This window comes from Cottoperca gobio, chromosome 20 (genome assembly GCF_900634415.1).
Source record: "Cottoperca gobio chromosome 20, fCotGob3.1, whole genome shotgun sequence".
NCBI classification, from domain to species: domain Eukaryota; kingdom Metazoa; phylum Chordata; class Actinopteri; order Perciformes; family Bovichtidae; genus Cottoperca; species Cottoperca gobio.
In genome coordinates this window covers 2,980,044-2,998,669 of record NC_041374.1, presented here as the reverse complement: position 1 = coordinate 2,998,669, position 18,626 = coordinate 2,980,044, and the positions used below count along the sequence as shown (strand labels likewise).

Sequence of the window (18,626 nt, the reverse complement as noted above, 5' to 3'; positions counted from 1 at the left end):
GCAACAGGCCCAGATTTGGCCTTTTAATGGGCTCTACCTGTCAAAGGCAGCGATAAATTTCATATGAAAGAGAAAGTGAGTAATTTAAAAGCGAGAGCTGGAGAGAGAGCTGGTGCTTGGGGAGGAGGGTGGAAAGAGGAGTAGGGGAGAGGGTGGGGGGAGGAGGAGGGGGAGAGAGGTGCTATTGTGTAAGATCTGTGTTTGTTTGTGTGTGTGTGCGCAGAGAGAGATGGGCCAGGACAATGCGTAGCTGACTGCTTCCAATGTAATTCATTCATCATTGTAGTGTGTGTGTGTGTGTGTGTGTGTGTGTGTGTGTGTGAGAGAGAGAGAGTGAGGGGGGGGGGAGTGTGTTTGTGTGTCACTCGGTATTCCTGCTCGTCTCGCTCCACCAGTTAAGTTGAATCAGAGGCAGCCACTGGCACACTGCGGTGGTCTCTCTATCTCTCTGTCTGTCCTGCTCTGAAAGCATCAGCAGCCTCCTGATTCAGCACCACAGGTAAGAGCTCACATTACCTCATTTTCAGGAAGCCGTTATTCCAACTTTTTCAAGAATGATTTGCCGGTCTTAAGTCTATAAACTCTTTAAATGTAACTTTCTGTAATAGATGAGCAGATTTGAACTCATTACAGCTTCTTTTAGGTGTTTCTGTTGTAACACCAGCACGGAAAGGTTTTATTGTGTATGTATCTAACCAGCCTTTTGTTAATAATCCCTGATATCACCCTGGAAACCTGCACATGTAGTAAATGCATAGAACAAAAAAACATATTCTATTCACTGACTTGATCGGTGCCACCTGTTGGAGCTGTTTGTTCAAGTTGTTCATGTGAAAGTCCTGTGTGCGCAGAGCCTTTAAAACAACTACTGTATCTGTGCGCTGGAGATGGGGAGAATCCACAACTGCATTTTGCAAACTATAGGAGGAGAAAGATGGAGTCTCTCGTGAAGTTTACATTGTCTCATTTCCCCTTAGAGAATTGGGTTCACTTCCTGATAAACAGTAGCTCTGGGCTTCCTCAAAATCCTCACTTTATGAAGAATGTAAAGCCAAAGCAGGCAGGAAGAAGAGGAGAGGGTGAAGAGGAGAGGGTGAAGAGGTGACATTTAATTATCAGCCTTGGGTCTAACGGTTGAAAGAAGAAACGTAGTGATTTTGGAAGGTGAAGATATATGTGTTTTACTTTTATTGGTGCTTACTTTCCCCCCCTAGTGTTTCTATGTTGGAGACACACGCTACTCTTCAGAGGCAGTTAATGTGTTATTTAATATGTCTCAGGTTCGACTGTGAAATAATCTTCTCACAAACTATCTTGGTGATTGAAAATAAGTATTTATTATTGTAATTGCAAGCGCCCGCGGCTTATTTTGTCAAATATGGCGCAGAAAAAATAATAAAGGTTAAAGTTTGTTCTGTTTAATTGTGCGAGTGACGTGAAAGGGGCAGTTTTGTAAACAGAAAAATGCAGACATGGTTTGTGAAGCCAATATTTCCATTAGCTTGTCTCTGGCAAGCTGAAGTCAAGTCCGAATTTAGTCCATGGACACTATCACTGTCACTCACTCACTCACACACACACACACACACACACACACACACACACACGCACTCTTAATCTAAATCTGTTCCTTCTCTTTCTGAACGTATATGTATGAAATGTGTTAAATGGAGAAGTGCTTTTGCTTTTTTTAAATAATTGCAATCTTCTTCATCGCATGGCACAGAGTTCCTTTAGCCGTCAGTTAGTTTGCTCTTCGTCAACTTCAAAAACTCTTCATCTTAAGTGAGACGCTGAGGAGAAGGTGCATTCTGGGAGGCGACGGTGGAGGTGAAGCTGTCGTGTCCTTTAGTTGGTGTGTAGCTGGACAGTACATTTGTTTGAATATACAGAAAGCGACCAGGCCTCACACGTGGCCTAGATGAGCGGTTGATCATGAAGTGGGCGGGGGGGGGGGGGGGGGGGGGGGGAGGCGATGTGTTCCCAAGAAGAAGAAGCTCACTTCATAATGGGCCGACATATAAATCATTAACTCCCATCAACCAGACATTTTAGTGGCTCTCTCTTTGGGCAGCCAGATGGTGGTGCTCATGTCGGAGCAGCCGGCTGCTCGGGCCCAGGGCGGCCTCAGATAGCTCTGTTGATGGGAACCACCATTCCATCCAAACTCAGTCCATCTCAACTGTGATCTTAATTGTCCTAGGTTTAGCTTTTTAAGAACTTCCCATGATCCCAGAAAGCTGCTGTTTTTCAAATACCCCAAAATAGGATTAGAAGTGGAATGTGCAGTGTGCAGGAGTCGGCCTCTACACTGCGGAGCAACATGTGTCCCGAGACTTCCTCCTCATCCTAATTTTATCAATCATTGTGCGCAGCTGTATGTTAGCAAACAGCGCAGGGCCTCACAGTCCATTGTGTCGTCCGAGAGGATGCAGCTTGCTCGTGGACCTTGTGAAGTAGCTGTTTACCTTCCTGTCTGTGGTCACCCAGGGTTTATGGCTGTCATTCAGTAATGTGCCATCTCCCGCCCGAGCTATAGCTCACTGGACACGGCCGCACTAAAGCACCTGCATACGAGTCACCTTCTGTCCGTACCACCTCACCTTTATTATGAGGCTCACTTACATATATATAGGCAGCAATAACTTTCAGCCTTGTTTATTTACACTCGCCACACACGTCCCCTCGCCTCGAGCATCTCCCTCATGGAAAAATACTGGCGGTTCAAATGCCAGCCTTTCCAAAAATGGTTAAAGGTCTGTGGTGTCCATTTTCTCCCATATTTCCATTTGTGGTCTTCAGAAATCTTCTATGTGTTTTGTCACTCTCTTGTCTTTGGTTTAAATGTACAGCCACCCCACTGGTATAATCATTATAGAAGGAAAACGCATGTGCAGTAAATCCTTAAAGAAATGACATCTGTGCTGGTGCTTTACTGTACCTGCTACACCGCAAACATATTTCATTATTCTGTTACCCTTGGCACCCACACATCTCCCACATTCCCCACATCTGCAACCGATAGCGTAGTTGCTTTAGTTCACTCCTGCTGAATCCTGGTGGAAAATTAGATCTTTTGACGGAGAGATAAAATAGTTCCAAGGTGCTCCGACTGTCGTAATGCCAAGCAGAGGGAAGTGCATTCAAATATTACTTCAGTATCTGCAAGAGCAACGGCAGCAACTGGGTTTCTTACTACATGTGCTTTAGGTGTACGATCCTTTTCACCATGATATCACTACACTGTGTCAGCGGAGATGGAAAAAGAGTCCAATCTTGGAGCTAGAATGCCATCTTGTGGCAAGACAGATGCTTAGTTTAGTGAAACTGGTAAGCGGAGGAGTATAAGTCTACATTTCATCTGTATTATGCAAAATAGTCAACTTAATATTTAAAGATGTTTTCTGCTTTTGAGCTTCATTCAGAGCCCTGTTTGGTTTTAATGTAATCATAAACATATAATTAGTAGCAGAAACTATCTTTGCAGCTATAGTAATAGAATATATGAGGCTTATGCTAATATTATTACATCAACCCCACTAATGACACCCACTAAGCCATTCTATTAAACATAAAGACGGCTTCTTTATTCCCGTTTCACATTCTGCTGCTACAAATGAAGCAAAGAAAACTCGCCCCCGAGGCAAATTTTCCACAGCACGCAGGTTTGATTTTCTCACAGAGCAAAGTTTCCACAGAGCTGAATCCCTGCTGTCCTGTTTGTTTAGGTGTGTGCTGATTAGAAGTTCTCATGCTGGGTACAATGTATCTCCGCACACCGAGGGTTTGAAACGTGACATGTCTTTTACAGTGACTGGAGCCTCAACCCTCTCTCTGTGTCTCCTCCCTGCTCCCTCACTACCTCAGTGTTTAATGGCGTTGTTATCCTAGCTCGCACTTTGCCACGCAGTCTTCATTAACGCAGGTCGTAACACAAGGCATAAACGTTCTCCTTCCGGGTGCTGACAGTCCACCCAGATGGACGGGCCATTTGATAAACACTGTACTGTTTTACTGTTGCCATTCATTAGCCGAGAGACGATTTACAGGAGAAGGGAGAATGCAGACTGTCTGATTAATGATGTACAAAGGGCATTTTTGGAATATTGAATAACATACAACATCTGTTTTTCATGGCTTCTTATTTTTACAGAAATAACATAAAGCGTCAGGATGGCTTTAATGTGCAGGTCTTTAATGAGCTGGTGTAGGGTGAGCACTTTCATTGGTGCTTGTGCGGATTAGCGTTTATGGGCCATGCCAGTGGTAATGACGGCTCTTCCCCGAGACTGCCTGTGACATTTTTGTGTTTCTTTTATAGGACTCGCTGAGGCCCTCGCCCAAGGCCTGTATCAGTCACCACAGACGCATCCTGCCGACAGGGCCCCCCTGTTTAAAAGTCCCAGGATCTGGCACTAAAAAGGGAAAATGCAGAATACAACGGCAGCCGCGACAGAAGGGATAGCTCTGAAATGCGGCATCACTGGAAGCTATGAATTCATCTTCACCCTGGTACCCATCGTCTACGGCTGTAACTTTGTCATCGGCATTGTTGGAAACAGTATGGTAGTGGCTGTCATCTACTGCTACATGAAGCTGAAGACGGTGGCCAACATATTTGTGCTCAATCTGGCCATTTCTGACCTCACCTTCCTCATCACTCTGCCCATGTGGGCCACCTTCACCGCCACAGGCTATACCTGGCCCTTTGGAGGGTTCCTGTGCAAGGCCAGTGGAGGGCTGGTGATGTTTAACCTCTACACCAGCATCTTTTTCCTCACAGCACTCAGCATTGACCGATATCTTGCCATCGTGCACCCAATGCGATCACGCAGATTACGCACTGTTATGTACGCACGCATCACCTGTGTATTGATCTGGCTGTTTGCCTTCATGCTCAGTGTGCCGTCAGCCCTGACCAGGGATGTCCACAAGTTCACAAACTACACTAAAGTGTGCGGCATTCTTCACCCGACCCTTGAAAATGCCGTGAGTTTGAAAAAGGTCCTGCTGGCCATCAGCCTGATGAAAAGCCTGCTGGGCTTCCTGATACCCTTCATCATCATCATCACCTGCTACTGCCTCATCGGACGGGCGCTGGTGGGGGCGAGACACATCCAGAAAAGCTCCCGTTCACGCGATGACGAGGTACTGCGCATGCTTGCGGCAGCTGTCCTGGCCTTCTTCCTGTGCTGGGTGCCCCATCAGGTGTTCCATCTAATGCAGATGCTCAGCCAGCTGAAGCTGGTGGAGAGCTGCGCCATCCTGGACATCATCGACACCGCCATGCCCTTCACCATCTGTATTGCCTACTTCAACAGTTGCGTTAACCCTATTGTGTACGGCTTTGTCGGGCACAACTTTCGCAAAAACTTACTGCGTCTGTTGCGCTGCTCGCCAAATGCAGCCACGGGGCCTCACCTGAGCATCAGCTCCAAAATGAGTGCCCTCTCTTTTCGTGCCTCTGAGGCACTGAGCCTCACAGCCAAAGGCAAGGCATCCTCTGACGTTAAGTGAAATAAATAAAACAAAAGAGGGTACAAGTTCTCTCTCCTCGCTCTTTTGGTGTGTGGTTAAGGGGCCGGGGATGGAGACATCCCATGCTTTTAAAACCCCAACTGTATTACAAAGCACTGAACCATGCACAATGGTGGAAATATTGTATTCATGTCCCTCCGTAAGTCCAAGAGACATTTATTACTTTGTAAAATGCTTATTCATAAACCCTCATATGTCACACAACACTCAACGGCAAATGTTTGTCTCCAGACGACATTGGTGAATAAAACAAAAAGAAAAGATCCAGGCATTTAACTAAGTAACGTAATTACAGATCACATTATTTATATAAGATATAGCTTGCATTGCAGGATTGTGTCGCCGTTGTGCAGTAATATATTGTCCAGGTGTAACCGTTCTGTGTGCTCAGCAGGTATTTCACCAGTAGGAACTGTGCTCACGTGCTCAGCAAAGATGCCAAAGCTAAAAACAAAAAGAAAGAAATTATAAGCCACCCTTGCATGTTCTGCCAGCAGCTGTATGTGGAACAATTGTAAAAATGTGATGTTTATATCAGTCGATGACATGTTTGACTTCAGATAACTATGCTGTATGTGGTAAAGTGTTTGCATAATAAGATTGAAATGCTGAAAAGTTGCCGAACATGCTGTATAAATAAGAGTGCTACACAAACATTCCAGGGTGATCATTGCCCATTTCTCTTGTGCTTGTCTTTGTGCTATTTAAACATGTTGATAGCTTTTTGTTTTCCTACTCTGTAAGTGTACAGTTTGTGAATATATGAAAAATATAAATAAAATGAAACAATCCACTTCATTTCTTTTTATTTCCTCATCATAAAAAGAGACAAATCATTCAGATTTGTTATGAAAATGTGTAATTATTAGATTAAATAACAATTAAGATGCAACATTAAGTGACCTTAAAGTTCCCCTAAGCACCTTTAGCATCTATTAATCATTGACATACGTTCCATCGCGTAGCACCTAAAAATAACACCTGGCTTTTGGGAGGGTGTGTGACATCGCCGCATCACCGATGGGGATTGGTGGATGGGCGGCAGGCCGGGGGTTATAAGTGCTGTGAAGCGGCGAGTTCAGCCTCACTGACAACATGAAGGTCCTCCTGCTTCTCGGATTGGTGGCTGTTGCCCTGGCGGACATCACTCGCTTCGAGGGGTAAATATCAAGTTAAAGCAAAAATACATATTTCTCTCAATTATGTTTTACACTGTTGCTATAAAAATGTCTAAATCGTGTCTCATCGTGACGTTGCATTGAGCAAGCACGATGATATAATGTACGATCTGCTATTAGAGGACGTTTTCCAAAGAAATAAAGGGAAGTATTTCAAGTATGTTATTGTCCTGCATGTGTGATCTCACTGTCTCTATGTTTTTCATTAGAGAGAAGGTCTTCCGTCTGAAGCCTGTGCTTGATGAACATGTGACTCTCATTAAGGAACTGGCTAAGAGCATCGAGGTACCTTTCTCTCACACATCCACACACCTTAAAAACAAAACTATTTACTCACTACAGAGGTTTTTAATTGGTTTGCTAATGACGCTACGTTTGGCCAACATTTTTGGGTCAATTAAGTGAATGCCTGTTAAGATATGCAAAATAATATCTAATTGCATCTTCTTTGAATGCTTGGATCAAATATTACCTTCATATAACAATGTCTTACAGCTCATCACAGTTTGTCAAATGGAAGGCTGAAATGTGGGCTTCACCTGTTAATATCTCAACATGCTCAAGTGTTTGACTTTGGCGCCATCTGCAGGTGGACTTCTGGAGCCCCGAGAGCGCTGAGCTGGTCTCCATCGACATGGATGTGGACATCCGCGTGCCTGCTATGTACCTGGACATGGTGTTCACCTTCCTGCAGCAGAACGACATGAAGATCGAGTACGTCACGAGAAATCTGTGTTTGATTTCCACAAAGGTTTTTACATGTGATGTTTGAACTCTTTCAATGAATTCAGGGTTCTTATTGAGGATCTGCAGTCTGCTGTTGACGCCCAGGCTGACAACAAGCCCTCTCCCAGAGCCCACAGCTACACCAAGTACAACAACTGGGACAAAGTAAGAGGGAAATCATCATCAGTCCAAGTCTCCACTCTGGACTCTTATTTCCTGTTCTTATTTTTTCCTCTTTCATTTTCAGGTTGAGTCCTGGATCGCCTCCATTTCCTCCTCCAATTCTGATCTGATCAGCAAGCAGGTGATTGGAAACACCTACGAGGGACGCCCCATGACTCTCCTCAAGGTATTTCAAGTGTCATCTGCTACATTAGTCCCTTGTGTTGACAACTGTTGAATAAGTAAAGCACCGATTACATCTAACAAATGTTTTTACGAATACTTTTACCAACCACAGCTCGGTAGGAAGTCCAGCTCCACCAAGCCCGCTATCTTCATGGATTGTGGTATCCACGCTAGAGAGTGGATCTCTCCTGCTTTCTGCCAGTGGTTTGTGAAGGAGGTAAGGAAGACAACCTGGATGGGCATGGCAAACATTTCTACAAAGTCTTCCACCGATAACAGCAGAGAATTTCTTTGCAATCTTCCTCAGGCTCTGTCCACCTATGGCAGGGATGCTCAGATGACCAGCCTGCTCGACGAGATGGACGTCTTTGTTCTGCCCGTCTTAAACGTCGATGGCTACGACTACACCCACAAGAGCGTGAGTTTATAGTCTAACCATGCTGTCTTGTGTGTCCTCAATAATTAGTTTGTTAAATGCATGTCTGACATATTTAGTTTTGTCCACTGGGGGACGTTTAGAACAGGATGTGGAGGAAGACTCGCTCCAGGAGATCTGGATCCAGCTGCGTTGGTGCCGATCCCAACAGGAACTTTGACGCTGGCTGGTGCAGTAAGTGCAGCAAATACATTGTTATATATCCTAAAGGGGTACTCCAGCCATGTTATATTGCACTTCCTTAAAGATAGGAGGTATATGTGACAGCACAGGCCAAGATATATTGAGTTTTAGTGCCTGGTATGAGTCGCACCCAAAACCCTTAAATCCTACATTTCCCATAATGCAACTTAATAGCATCTTTCATTAGAAACATCCACATTTTGTTACATTTGTAATGCATGTTCTGTTATAAAATCATGATCTCAAGCAAGAAACAGAGGCTCAAGTTCCCTCTCGAGTCACATAAGACATCAGGTAAAATAATATATATATATATATATATATATATATATATATATATCTATTAACGTTTTTCAACAATACCATTTTCATTACAGCCGTCGGAGCCTCCAACAACCCCTGCAGCGACATCTTCTGTGGATACAAAATTGAGTCTGAGATTGAGGCCAAGAACGTTGCCGACTTCATCCGCAGGAACAAGTCCATCATCAAGGCCTACCTCACCGTCCACTCCTACTCCCAGCTGCTGCTCTTCCCCTACGCCTACACCTACGAGCTGAGTGCAACCCACAGTGAGCTGGTAATGTCATCATCATCTGCCATGAATGGCGTATTGCACATACAGCTGAAAAAGGACTAAATGAATTAACATTCTTCTTGAGTCGCAACGACTATATAATTACTCATCATGACAGTGTCACATGCCTCGCTGTAGCGCTGCAGCCTTGTGTGCGCAGCCTTGCTGGAAACATGGGGAACACAATAACTGTAGAAGAACTGCATCAGACGTATTGCGTGTTGCATTTTAAAGGTAAAGGTTTGTTTTGTCTTGGGGAACATTTCCAGTAAGGTGTGCATCTCACTTCAAAGAATAGCAGCAAATGAAAAAGGGTGTATTAGAATATGAATACAATAAAAACTGATTAGGGTGTTTCCAAAAGCTTAAGCAAGAATTTAACCAAATCCTATTATGACTAAAGGCTGCAAATCATTTACTCCCCGCTCATATGCCTCGTTCTCATGGCTCTTTTACCTCTCACTGGGGTGCACAGTTAACACTCACACCCCTGCTCCAGCTCTCACACTAACTGAGGCAGATCACATGTCTCTGCCTCTCTATTACTCACTCATAATTTAAGCTCTCTTCTGACACTTTATAGAACAAAAGAACTCCAGGGATCTGTCATAACTCATCAGTCCTTCCAGACATGTCATTTCCTGCTTGTGCATTTCTCTGAGGATTTCATTTCCTGTTGGAACTCAATGAAGCTTTTTTTTTACTATTTTCTGTAATATCGGTACAAAAGAATAACAAGCGCAATGGATAGTGGGTGCTGCAGGGCACAAGAGAACATATATTTACTATTCTTACACTAGCTGTATTTTAATAGTTGTTTGGTTTGGAAAATTCCTTCATCAGATCTTTATCTTTTCACTTTAAAGCCAGGCTGCTTAACTTTAACTAACACGTACGAATCAAAAGCTCATGAGAGATAAAACGTACTTTTGCTCAATTTGTTACAACCTTACTTGGTCTGGTATGACCAGTAGCTCATGGTGGCTAGTGCTAGCTAACTTTAGAGATATATATAAGGAATAAAGGAATAAAACCAGCTTTATCAAAGTATTCAGTCACATATATGAATGTATCTGTACTTTGTATGGTCAAAAACCTTCTGATTGGTCCTTTAACACATCTGACTATGTTCCCTTTTCTGTATGGTAGCTGAAGGTTGCTGAGGGAGCCTCTGCTGCTCTGCGTAGTCTGTACGGTACTCGCTACACCAGTGGACCCGCCGCTGCAACCATCTGTAAGCACAGCAAACATTGCATCTGCATTTGTCTCCAGTGTATTAGAGGAAGCTTGATATTCTATTTTCTACCGATACATATATGTATTATGATGTGTTCACGATGCAAGAACCTCTTTTGAGAGATATGGCCTCTAAAGGCAACATGGCCTATCATGACAGAAAGCTATTTCTAGCTAACAAAGGATGGTGTTCTGGCCCCTGAAAGCATCATTTGTATTAAAACACATGCAAGCTGTCCCAGGTCATCAGCATATCCCACTCTGAATAATCCCCCTCTCCTTATCTGCTCTTAGACCCTGCTGCTGGAGGCTCTGACGACTGGGCCCACGACCTGGGTGTGAAGTATTCCTACACCTTCGAGTTGCGTGACACTGGTCGTTATGGCTTCCTGCTGCCCGAGTCTCAGATCAAGCCCACGTGTGAGGAGACCATGCTGGCCGTCAAGTACATCGCCTCCTACGTGCAGAAGAACCTCTATTAAAGAGCGGAACTGCCAGGACCCCTGCCAACTCAGCTCCTCTGTACCAGCCCCCAGCCCCTCCAACCTCTCAGCCATCTCCAGCCTGTATCCATGGATACGGGCACCACCCGCCATGTTTCCTCGCTGTGCTTGACAGAATGTCAAGATGAGTGCAAACAATAAAATCAATGATCCATCCCTACATACTGAATCATTTTTTATGTGTATATGATAATATAGTGTCTGATGGACTGAGCCTTTGTCGTGCGTTTGAGAATATACGTCAAAACAATCGTATGTATGGCGAGTAAAGTAATGCTTACACTACACAGCCCATCCCTGAGAGGACAGAACACTTGTGTGAGCAGATATTATAAGAACAATGGCTCAAGAACATATTGTAACAGAGTGAACTTTAACAACGCAAACAATCTAGTGTGTTGCCCTGAACAATTCAGCCAATGCACACTTAAACTACGCAATGCTTCTCAATCAAAAAGAAAAAGCAAACAAGAAACAAAAGCATCGACTAATCAACCGTATCAGACCCTTTGAACCCTGATGATACTTCTTGCTCTGCTGGCACTGATCCAGTGGTGAAGGTTGGGGGTATCAGTCTTTAAGGGTTTTAGTCCAGCAGCACAGCATGTGACACCCACAGAGTAACTCCTTGGCAGCGTCTCCACTCTGCCAAGCATTTGCCTGAGTGGAGAAAATAAAGGAGCCAAAGATCAGCAGGGAGTGTAACTGCACTGGCACTCATCTCTGAAGCCAGAAGGTACAATTTCAGTCATGGCTTTTGTAAAATAAAGGTTTCATATAATCCGTAAGATTTTTTTCTTCTTCTAGGCTAGGCTTCCTAACTTGTGTTCATGATTTCTCCAAAAATCAGTAGTACAGTGAAGGGAATATTACATATATGCATTTAAAATACACTAATATTGTTGTTGTTTTGATTTAAATATAAATAATTAAATAGGTACAGTTGATCCCCTTCCCTTCTGTATTAAACCAATGTCCAAAATTATTTTAAGAGCTCTTCTGAGACCACTAAAAATAATCCACTGTTGTGTAACACAGTACAAGAGCTCCATGGAGCTGCACAACAGCCTCTGTTTGTCTCGTCACTGTCTTGCTATACTGTCTTTATTCCGCAAGATGGCGACAAACACCAGATGTACAATAAGGAACATGTTGTCCCTGATCTCAGCACCTCATTACAGCATCATCACCAGCTTTACATTGTCATCAAGAGTAAAGATGACACCAATCAATGGTTCTTTGAAAGGTCAAGGCTGCAGAATAATATCTTGGGAATGTGAATGAAGTCTGAGTAAAGGTTAGTTTTGGGGCTTTCTTGTAAACAAACAAACTCTAACTTAACGCATCAACTACCTAAAAGAATATAAACTCTGTCCAATGCACATGTGATACTTGCGCCTTTACATTTACACCGAATACTTAGTAAATCTGTGAATAGTTGAACTCTCCGACCTTCCGGGAGGGGGGTTGGAGGCTCATGTTGGGAGCAGGTGGGTGTGTGGGCACCGTCACATGACGCTGCGCCTGGCTGCTGTCATGCTGGTATAAATCCACCTCTGTATATCCACTCAGTCCTTTTTCTCCACGTTAAGCTGCTGCGTCCTCGAGTCCAGGCTTCACAGGAGCGTCGACCTCTTCGTCATGGCTGGTATGTAACATTTTAACATTTCATTGATGCTAAAGCTGTGTTTTCTGTGAAGTTTTCAAAGTCTCGCGGACTTTTGCACTATTCAATATCAGCCTGTAGCTATTTTGAAAGCGGCAGTGTGTCGATAAAGTTGTTTTGGTTATGTTTTGTACGTTTTGTTTTTTAATGCCAAAGTACATTGTGTCTCCACGATGTGTTTTGCTGTCTTATCATAGTGATCAGCTGACCGACGCGTAAAGTGGTCCACCATATGTGACACATGGTTACCGAACTATGATGAAGATAAGAGTGTCGCGAGCAGCAGTGGTCCACTCTTTGTCATGTTGAGTACAAACTGTTGTCATATAAAACCATGTCCGAACATTTGACATGAACTCTTTCTGCAGGGGACTCTTTGTACCCCGTTCAGGTAGTTTTGGAAACTCTGTGCTACTATGATTCTCCATTACCCAACTCCCCCTTGTGGTATACTCTTACTGGGGAAAGTGGGTGTGTGTGTGTGTGTGTGTGTGCAGCCTGTACTGTAAATTAACTGAGTTTGGCAATGGTTGAACTTTTTATTTATGATTTGTTGCACAAATACAAAGGTGCTTGTTGTATCAACGGGGGTGTGAGAGAAAGGAGGTGTGGTGCAGTGTCCAGCCAATGGGAAAGCAACTTGTCCTGGCACCTCTAAGGGGCAAAACTGCACTCTGAGCAACAATTAACATTTTATATGTATACTGGACTTACTTTCTTACTTTCTGTGCCCATTATTGGTAGTCCAGTGCCAAGAGGTAGACTTTTAAAAATCCAAGTGGGATTCATGTTGGCTCGCATGTTCCAGTCACATAACCAGCTGCCATGCTGATTTCATCACTGCAATTTATATGTCCTCTCACAGGCGAGTCATTGTTCTGACTCGCCAGGTTCCTCCCTGCCTTCAGAGGTGGTGGTGGTACACGGTAGGCACCACACTGTAAATAAAAGTCAGCTAATAATAAACATTTAATCTGGTACTGGGTACTAAAGTCCTATTTTCTTTAAACGAGCGAGGCCAGACCATAGTGCTTGTGAAATTCAACTTGTTTTGGGGTATTGTGCAGTTGTCTTCAGTCTCCAGACACTTCTCTCTCTACTAATACAAAGTAAACTTCATTATGGTATTGCAAAGTATCTTTTGAACATTTTAACCTCATCATTTGCTAATGAGTAACTTTCTTTTCTTTCCTCAACAGACCAGGCTTTTGTAACTTTAGCTACCAATGACAACTATGCTCGGGGAGCCATGGTTTTGGGCAAGTCCCTCCGCAACCACAAAACATCCAAGAAGCTGGTGGCACTAATTGGTCCGCAAATGTCGGAGCCTTGCCAGTAAGAAACTATCCCCCGACCCAGTGGTGCAACGTTTCTAAATCAGACTTGTTAGCGTTCTTGTCGAGCCTTGTTTACCACCATTCATTCATTCTAGGGCCGTGCTGAAGAGAATCTTTGACGAGGTGAGGGTGGTGGATGTGCTGGACAGCGGCGACACGGCGCACCTGGACATGATGAAGAGGCCTGACCTGGGCGTCACCTTCACCAAACTCCATTGCTGGACTCTCACGCATTACTCAAAATGTGTTTTCATGGACGCAGACACACTGGTGAGGCTGACTGAACACTTTTCTTGAGCTAGAGATATTCCAGATGTTGTACTAAAACGATCTACATGTGTCCGTCTGCATCTCAGGTGCTTTCAAATATAGACGAGCTGTTTGACAGAGAAGAATTGTCTGCTGCTCCCGACCCTGGCTGGCCCGACTGCTTCAACTCCGGTGTGTTTGTTTTCCGTCCTTCTTTGGAGACTTATGGAAAACTGCTCCAGTATTGTACAGAACACGGCAGCTTTGATGGTAAGTCATACAGAACACATTGTAATGTATTTGGTGAGTCCTACTCCTGTTGGGCTCTGTTGGTAACATGTTAAACCAAGCTTGTTTTATCTCGTGCTCTAACTATGGCCTTTATCAAGCCCGGCGCCTAAGACGCAAGGCCCTCCTGTCAGACTGTTCAGCTCTGAGTTATTCTCAGGGGCTCAGTGGGGGGGGTGGAAGTTAAATTTGAGGGGCCGGGTTTCGTACAGGGCACTGGTTGACATTCAGCAACTCTTCTCTGCGAGGCGTAGTGTAACTGAATTGTGGTCTTGGTTTTGGCGGCGCATCAGGTTTACTGAGCTGCTCAAACCAGCGGCTGAAAAGATCATTAGTCCGTACATGCTGGGTGTTTTGGGTCTCGGTTGATGACACCACCAATGGTTATTAAATATCTTCACACTGTTGTACTGTACTACTGCTTTGCCTCAGCTCTGACGGTGCCCTGCTTCTGACTGCAAGACTTGACAGTCGACTTTATTCGGGGACATGGATAATAAATTGTGACCAGGACGGGTAATGAGAAATAAACTTATCAAAACTCTCTGCGGGACAAACTGTAATCTCAACACGGTTTCAAACATGCTCTCAACCGAGAGGCTGATGTGATTGGTCTCTTTGTTTGCTCAGAAGGCCAAACAACGGAAACGGTTGTGGAATAAACCAAACGAACCCTAAAGTAGGGCTCCGACGAGCTGGGCTGCCACTGTTGGTAGCGGTGAACGTTACGCGGCGAGCTGTTTTCTTTTGTGATGCTGTGAATCCATCGGGGAGAGTTCATTGGAAAAACCAATTAGTTTGCTCAATCGTGGCCAATTCTTTCAAGTGCCAACTCATCCTGGCTGCCACAAGTGTTTGTGTCCGTCGCAATGAAAGAAGTTGTATATTTGTTGTCAAGACGGATGCCTCGTCAATGAAACTTCACGTCATTTTCAGTGACATAATACCTTCACATCTTATGAGTCTTGGATGTGAACTTCAACTTGACTAGTTGGCAGAAGCATACATCTGCAAGGCGGGTCACTTCTAGTCTTTGTACATCCAGTTTCTCAAAGGGATGTCGGCGTCTGTATGCCTGATGGCATGCTTGTGAGGGAAGCTGTCTTTATTTATAGCCATGGCTGGTCTTTACATGTGCACTGGGGCATGGGTCGAAGTTGCTTTTGACCTTTTAGCATTTCAGTTTCACTCGTCTTTATGGAAGACGTGATGTAAAAGTGCAGCTCCTCTGTCTGTCTGCTGTTCATGGCCGATATTCAAGACTTGCTGAGGAAAGAAAACAGGAAAATGATTTCAGCGGTTGTACCCAGAGGCTCTATCTCTGCATCTGTGGCTCCAGTGTTGTCTGCGTCCGAGCCAAGCTGGCAGCGTTGGATGCACATTCTTGCTGAGCTCTGCTCATCCCCTCAAAATGAAGACACTCAGTCCCATATAAAGTTTGAAATCCTCCAGTAGAGGTTGAGGCTTCAGACAAACAGCAGCTATGTGTGTTATTTTAAACTGCCGCACTCAGCGGTTTCACAGACTGTACAGTTCTGTGCTTTTTAGGAGTCGCATGTGAAAGTTCTATTAAAGGCCAACATCTCATCTTGTGCCAGTGTCAGTCCAATGACTTAGTGTTTGGCGACTAGGTGAAGCAATTCAGGATGAATAGTCAATGAACCTGTGTCATGTTTTAGCTTGGCTTCAACATTCAGTGCGGTCAGCTGCAGAGTTGATGATGTAAGAAGCGATGTTCACTCCAATTTAGTTTTTTTCTTAGATCTGGTTGTATACTTGAAGGGTAACTGACCTATTTATCATCAAATGTGTCCCTGGACACCAAACAGTTCTGTGTTTACGTAAGCCACCGCCATAACAAGGGCTGCCTAAGTTCTAAATTAGCCAAATAGGGCGAGTGGACGTCCAGCCCTCCAGTCGGGCCCCTAGGACCTGAAGCTACTGAAGTGCAAACGACTAAGAGTGTTGACCCAAAGAGGAATGTTAATTCAAGTCACCAACATGGAGGGAGACAACTATTTTAAATGATACAACTAGACAAACGTTAAATGTCGTGTGGATGCCATACTTTGAGAAGAACTCAACTGTTCTCGACGGAACATTTTAGTATCTTTCAGTGAAATTGTTTTAATTTTGTGGCTGGCATTTTAACTATGTTGGTTCAGTCTAACCGCTGTCATTGGCACACAGCAAGCCAATGTTTTCTGCTAACCCTACTGTATGCTACCTGCCCAGCGCCACATGATAAAGATGGCGACGAGCAGCTTTTAGCTGTTGCGGTATAGAGATGCCTAGACTAAAAGAGTGCATATTGGACTAGATTTTAAAGGAATAAACCTTTGCAACAGTGTTCACTCGGTATTCAGTTACTACTTCTTTAAAGATTTTTAATATTGCATTGGTGAAGAAGTTGCAAGACAACTTGATGTACCGTCATACATTTGATGTGCAAATCCTCTACATCGCTTACTGTTCAGTTGAGAAACTTAATCGTATAGCACCATTGATTTGATAACAATCTAAAGGATGCACGTGCACAATGGACGAATCAAACTAGCTTTGGCAGCTACGATACTGCAGCCTATTGAAAGGTTTCTGAGCAGATTCTGACTTTTAACTGAGCCGGGTGTTGGAGGTCAGCCAGAAAATGGCAGGAAATCAATCTTTGTCCAATATGAGATGAACAAATCCACACCCCTTTGGGGATTAGTCAGTTAACCTAGCCTTTCTAAAATATGTGTGTGTGTGTATACCCCTTTTAACAACACAATGATCTTTGGTATTTTGCCATCAGTGGAGAGTGTGGTGTCAACAGTAACTCACATGTGACATGTTCTGTACATGATGTCTCTTTAACGCTCTGTACAGCTACTGTCAACACTCTAAATCTACACTGTACTCGTGCATTGGCTTTATATAGTCACATTTTAGAAAACCTGGGGATAACACCCATTGATGGGAGTCTTATTTAGATCTACCCTACCCAGCAAGTCCAAATAACCACAGCCATTTTCCAAGGAGGTGTGTGGGTGTGGGTGGGTGTGTGAAAATGTCTTAACGGCTTGTCTGGACAGATCTCAGCAAACTGACTAATGTTGACTTGCGGAAGTGGAAATGCTCACAGGTGACTGAACTCCCACTCGGATGCTCCTCTTTCTAAAGAAGCCATCCAGTCATGTGTGAAACCTGTCGAAGCGTTTCTTAAGCTGCATTTCGTAATACAAGTTGGCTGTTGCGCCACCGTCACAGTTCCTCGCAGCATGTTCATGCTACTAATGCAGCTCAATTGGACATGAAGCCGTCCCTACTCTCTTTTGACCTGAAGCTGCTGGAAGTTTTCCCATCCCTGAAATGACATTTTTCAAAATGTAGTGCCGTTCACGGAGACTCTGCAAAGGATCAAATGTGGCCCCATATTGGATTTCACCAATAAATCTTTATATCTCGTATAGCACAAGTTCTTTAATTTGCTTTAACCATATCTAAAACTGCAGATTTGTACAGACGTCTCATGTTTCTCCCCCTCTCTCTCTTGCAGGAGGAGACCAAGGTGTTTTGAATGGCTTCTTCGCCGACTGGCCAACAGCAGACATATCGAAACACCTCCCCTTCATCTACAACCTCAGCAGCATAGCCATCTACACTTACCTTCCAGCATTCAAGCAGTATGTGTCTGTCCACGTAACAGAACATTGCACATAGTGGTTAGAGGTGTCTCTACTGGTTTAAGCTGCTCCAGTGTACACTTCCACAAGGCTGTTGTATTGTACTACACTAGAGAGTCTGGCAATGTGACTTAAAACCTTGCATAATGGTTGTAAAGCCAGTATGTAAGTCGACACTCCATCACATGAACATGTAGTCACATTGTGACGACGTCGGGTTACGAGCAGATTCCAGACTCTGCTGGAGCATCCCCCCCCCAGCATGTCTCGGCGCTGGGTTGGATATCCACACTGAGCTCCCAACAGCTGAAACCAATCCTAAAATAGAGTGGTTTATTTAAAGTCCTTTATGTTCGCCTCGAGGACTGGTCATTGTGCACTCTGTCCTAAGCGCCTCTTCCCCATCCTCGCTGCGTCTAAACGTTTCTTCTCCATAGAAACAAACCCCCGTCAACATGCTCTGATGTTTGGCATTTCCTGGCATCCCCGTGTGGATGACAGGAGTGATGACCGTGTAGTTACTTGTTTGTTGTCAGCAATGGTTTAACTTAAGAGATCTGGCAACGCAACAAAACAAACCTCTCAGGGCCAGATTCTGGTTTATTTGTGTACATGCCAGTCTAAGAAGAAATCTGTATGTAGTGGTTGGCAGGTTTTATAATAACAAGCGGGCTAATACCATTACTACCCCCCCCC

At 44.1% G+C, this 18,626-nt stretch overlaps 3 protein-coding genes across 6 annotated transcripts in view; all 3 read left to right on the top strand.

The window, feature by feature from the left end:
• The window catches only part of agtr1b (angiotensin II receptor, type 1b), a 343,860-nt gene extending 337,535 nt beyond the window's left edge, over positions 1-6,325 (top strand). The window contains exons 1-2 of one of the 2 annotated variants that reach the window (XM_029458177.1): positions 326-499; positions 4,322-6,325. In XM_029458177.1, the coding sequence (XP_029314037.1) occupies positions 4,429-5,517 (1,089 nt within the window). In that variant the 5' untranslated portion in view covers positions 326-499; positions 4,322-4,428 and the 3' untranslated portion in view covers positions 5,518-6,325. Of the gene's footprint in view, positions 1-325; positions 500-4,321 lie in introns of those variants that run through there. The other variant, XM_029458178.1, reaches the window with a different exon arrangement.
• Positions 6,326-6,503: 178 nt separating this feature from the next.
• cpb1 (carboxypeptidase B1 (tissue)) lies at positions 6,504-10,872 on the top strand. The gene is made up of 11 exons (XM_029458173.1): positions 6,504-6,698; positions 6,926-7,001; positions 7,306-7,430; positions 7,508-7,607; positions 7,690-7,791; positions 7,903-8,007; positions 8,098-8,208; positions 8,310-8,400; positions 8,787-8,989; positions 10,136-10,220; positions 10,517-10,872. Exons 1-11 carry the CDS (start codon positions 6,634-6,636, stop codon positions 10,702-10,704), a joined length of 1,251 nt encoding a protein of 416 aa, XP_029314033.1. The 5' UTR covers positions 6,504-6,633; the 3' UTR covers positions 10,705-10,872.
• Positions 10,873-12,218: 1,346 nt separating this feature from the next.
• gyg1b (glycogenin 1b) overlaps positions 12,219-18,626 on the top strand; it is a 7,598-nt gene continuing 1,190 nt past the window's right edge. For 2 of the 3 annotated variants that reach the window (XM_029458181.1, XM_029458180.1), the window contains exons 1-5: positions 12,632-12,695; positions 13,591-13,726; positions 13,824-13,998; positions 14,085-14,247; positions 17,804-17,930. In XM_029458181.1, the coding sequence (XP_029314041.1) occupies positions 12,647-12,695; positions 13,591-13,726; positions 13,824-13,998; positions 14,085-14,247; positions 17,804-17,930 (650 nt within the window). In that variant the 5' untranslated portion in view covers positions 12,632-12,646. Of the gene's footprint in view, positions 12,374-12,631; positions 12,696-13,590; positions 13,727-13,823; positions 13,999-14,084; positions 14,248-17,803; positions 17,931-18,626 lie in introns of those variants that run through there. The other variant, XM_029458182.1, reaches the window with a different exon arrangement.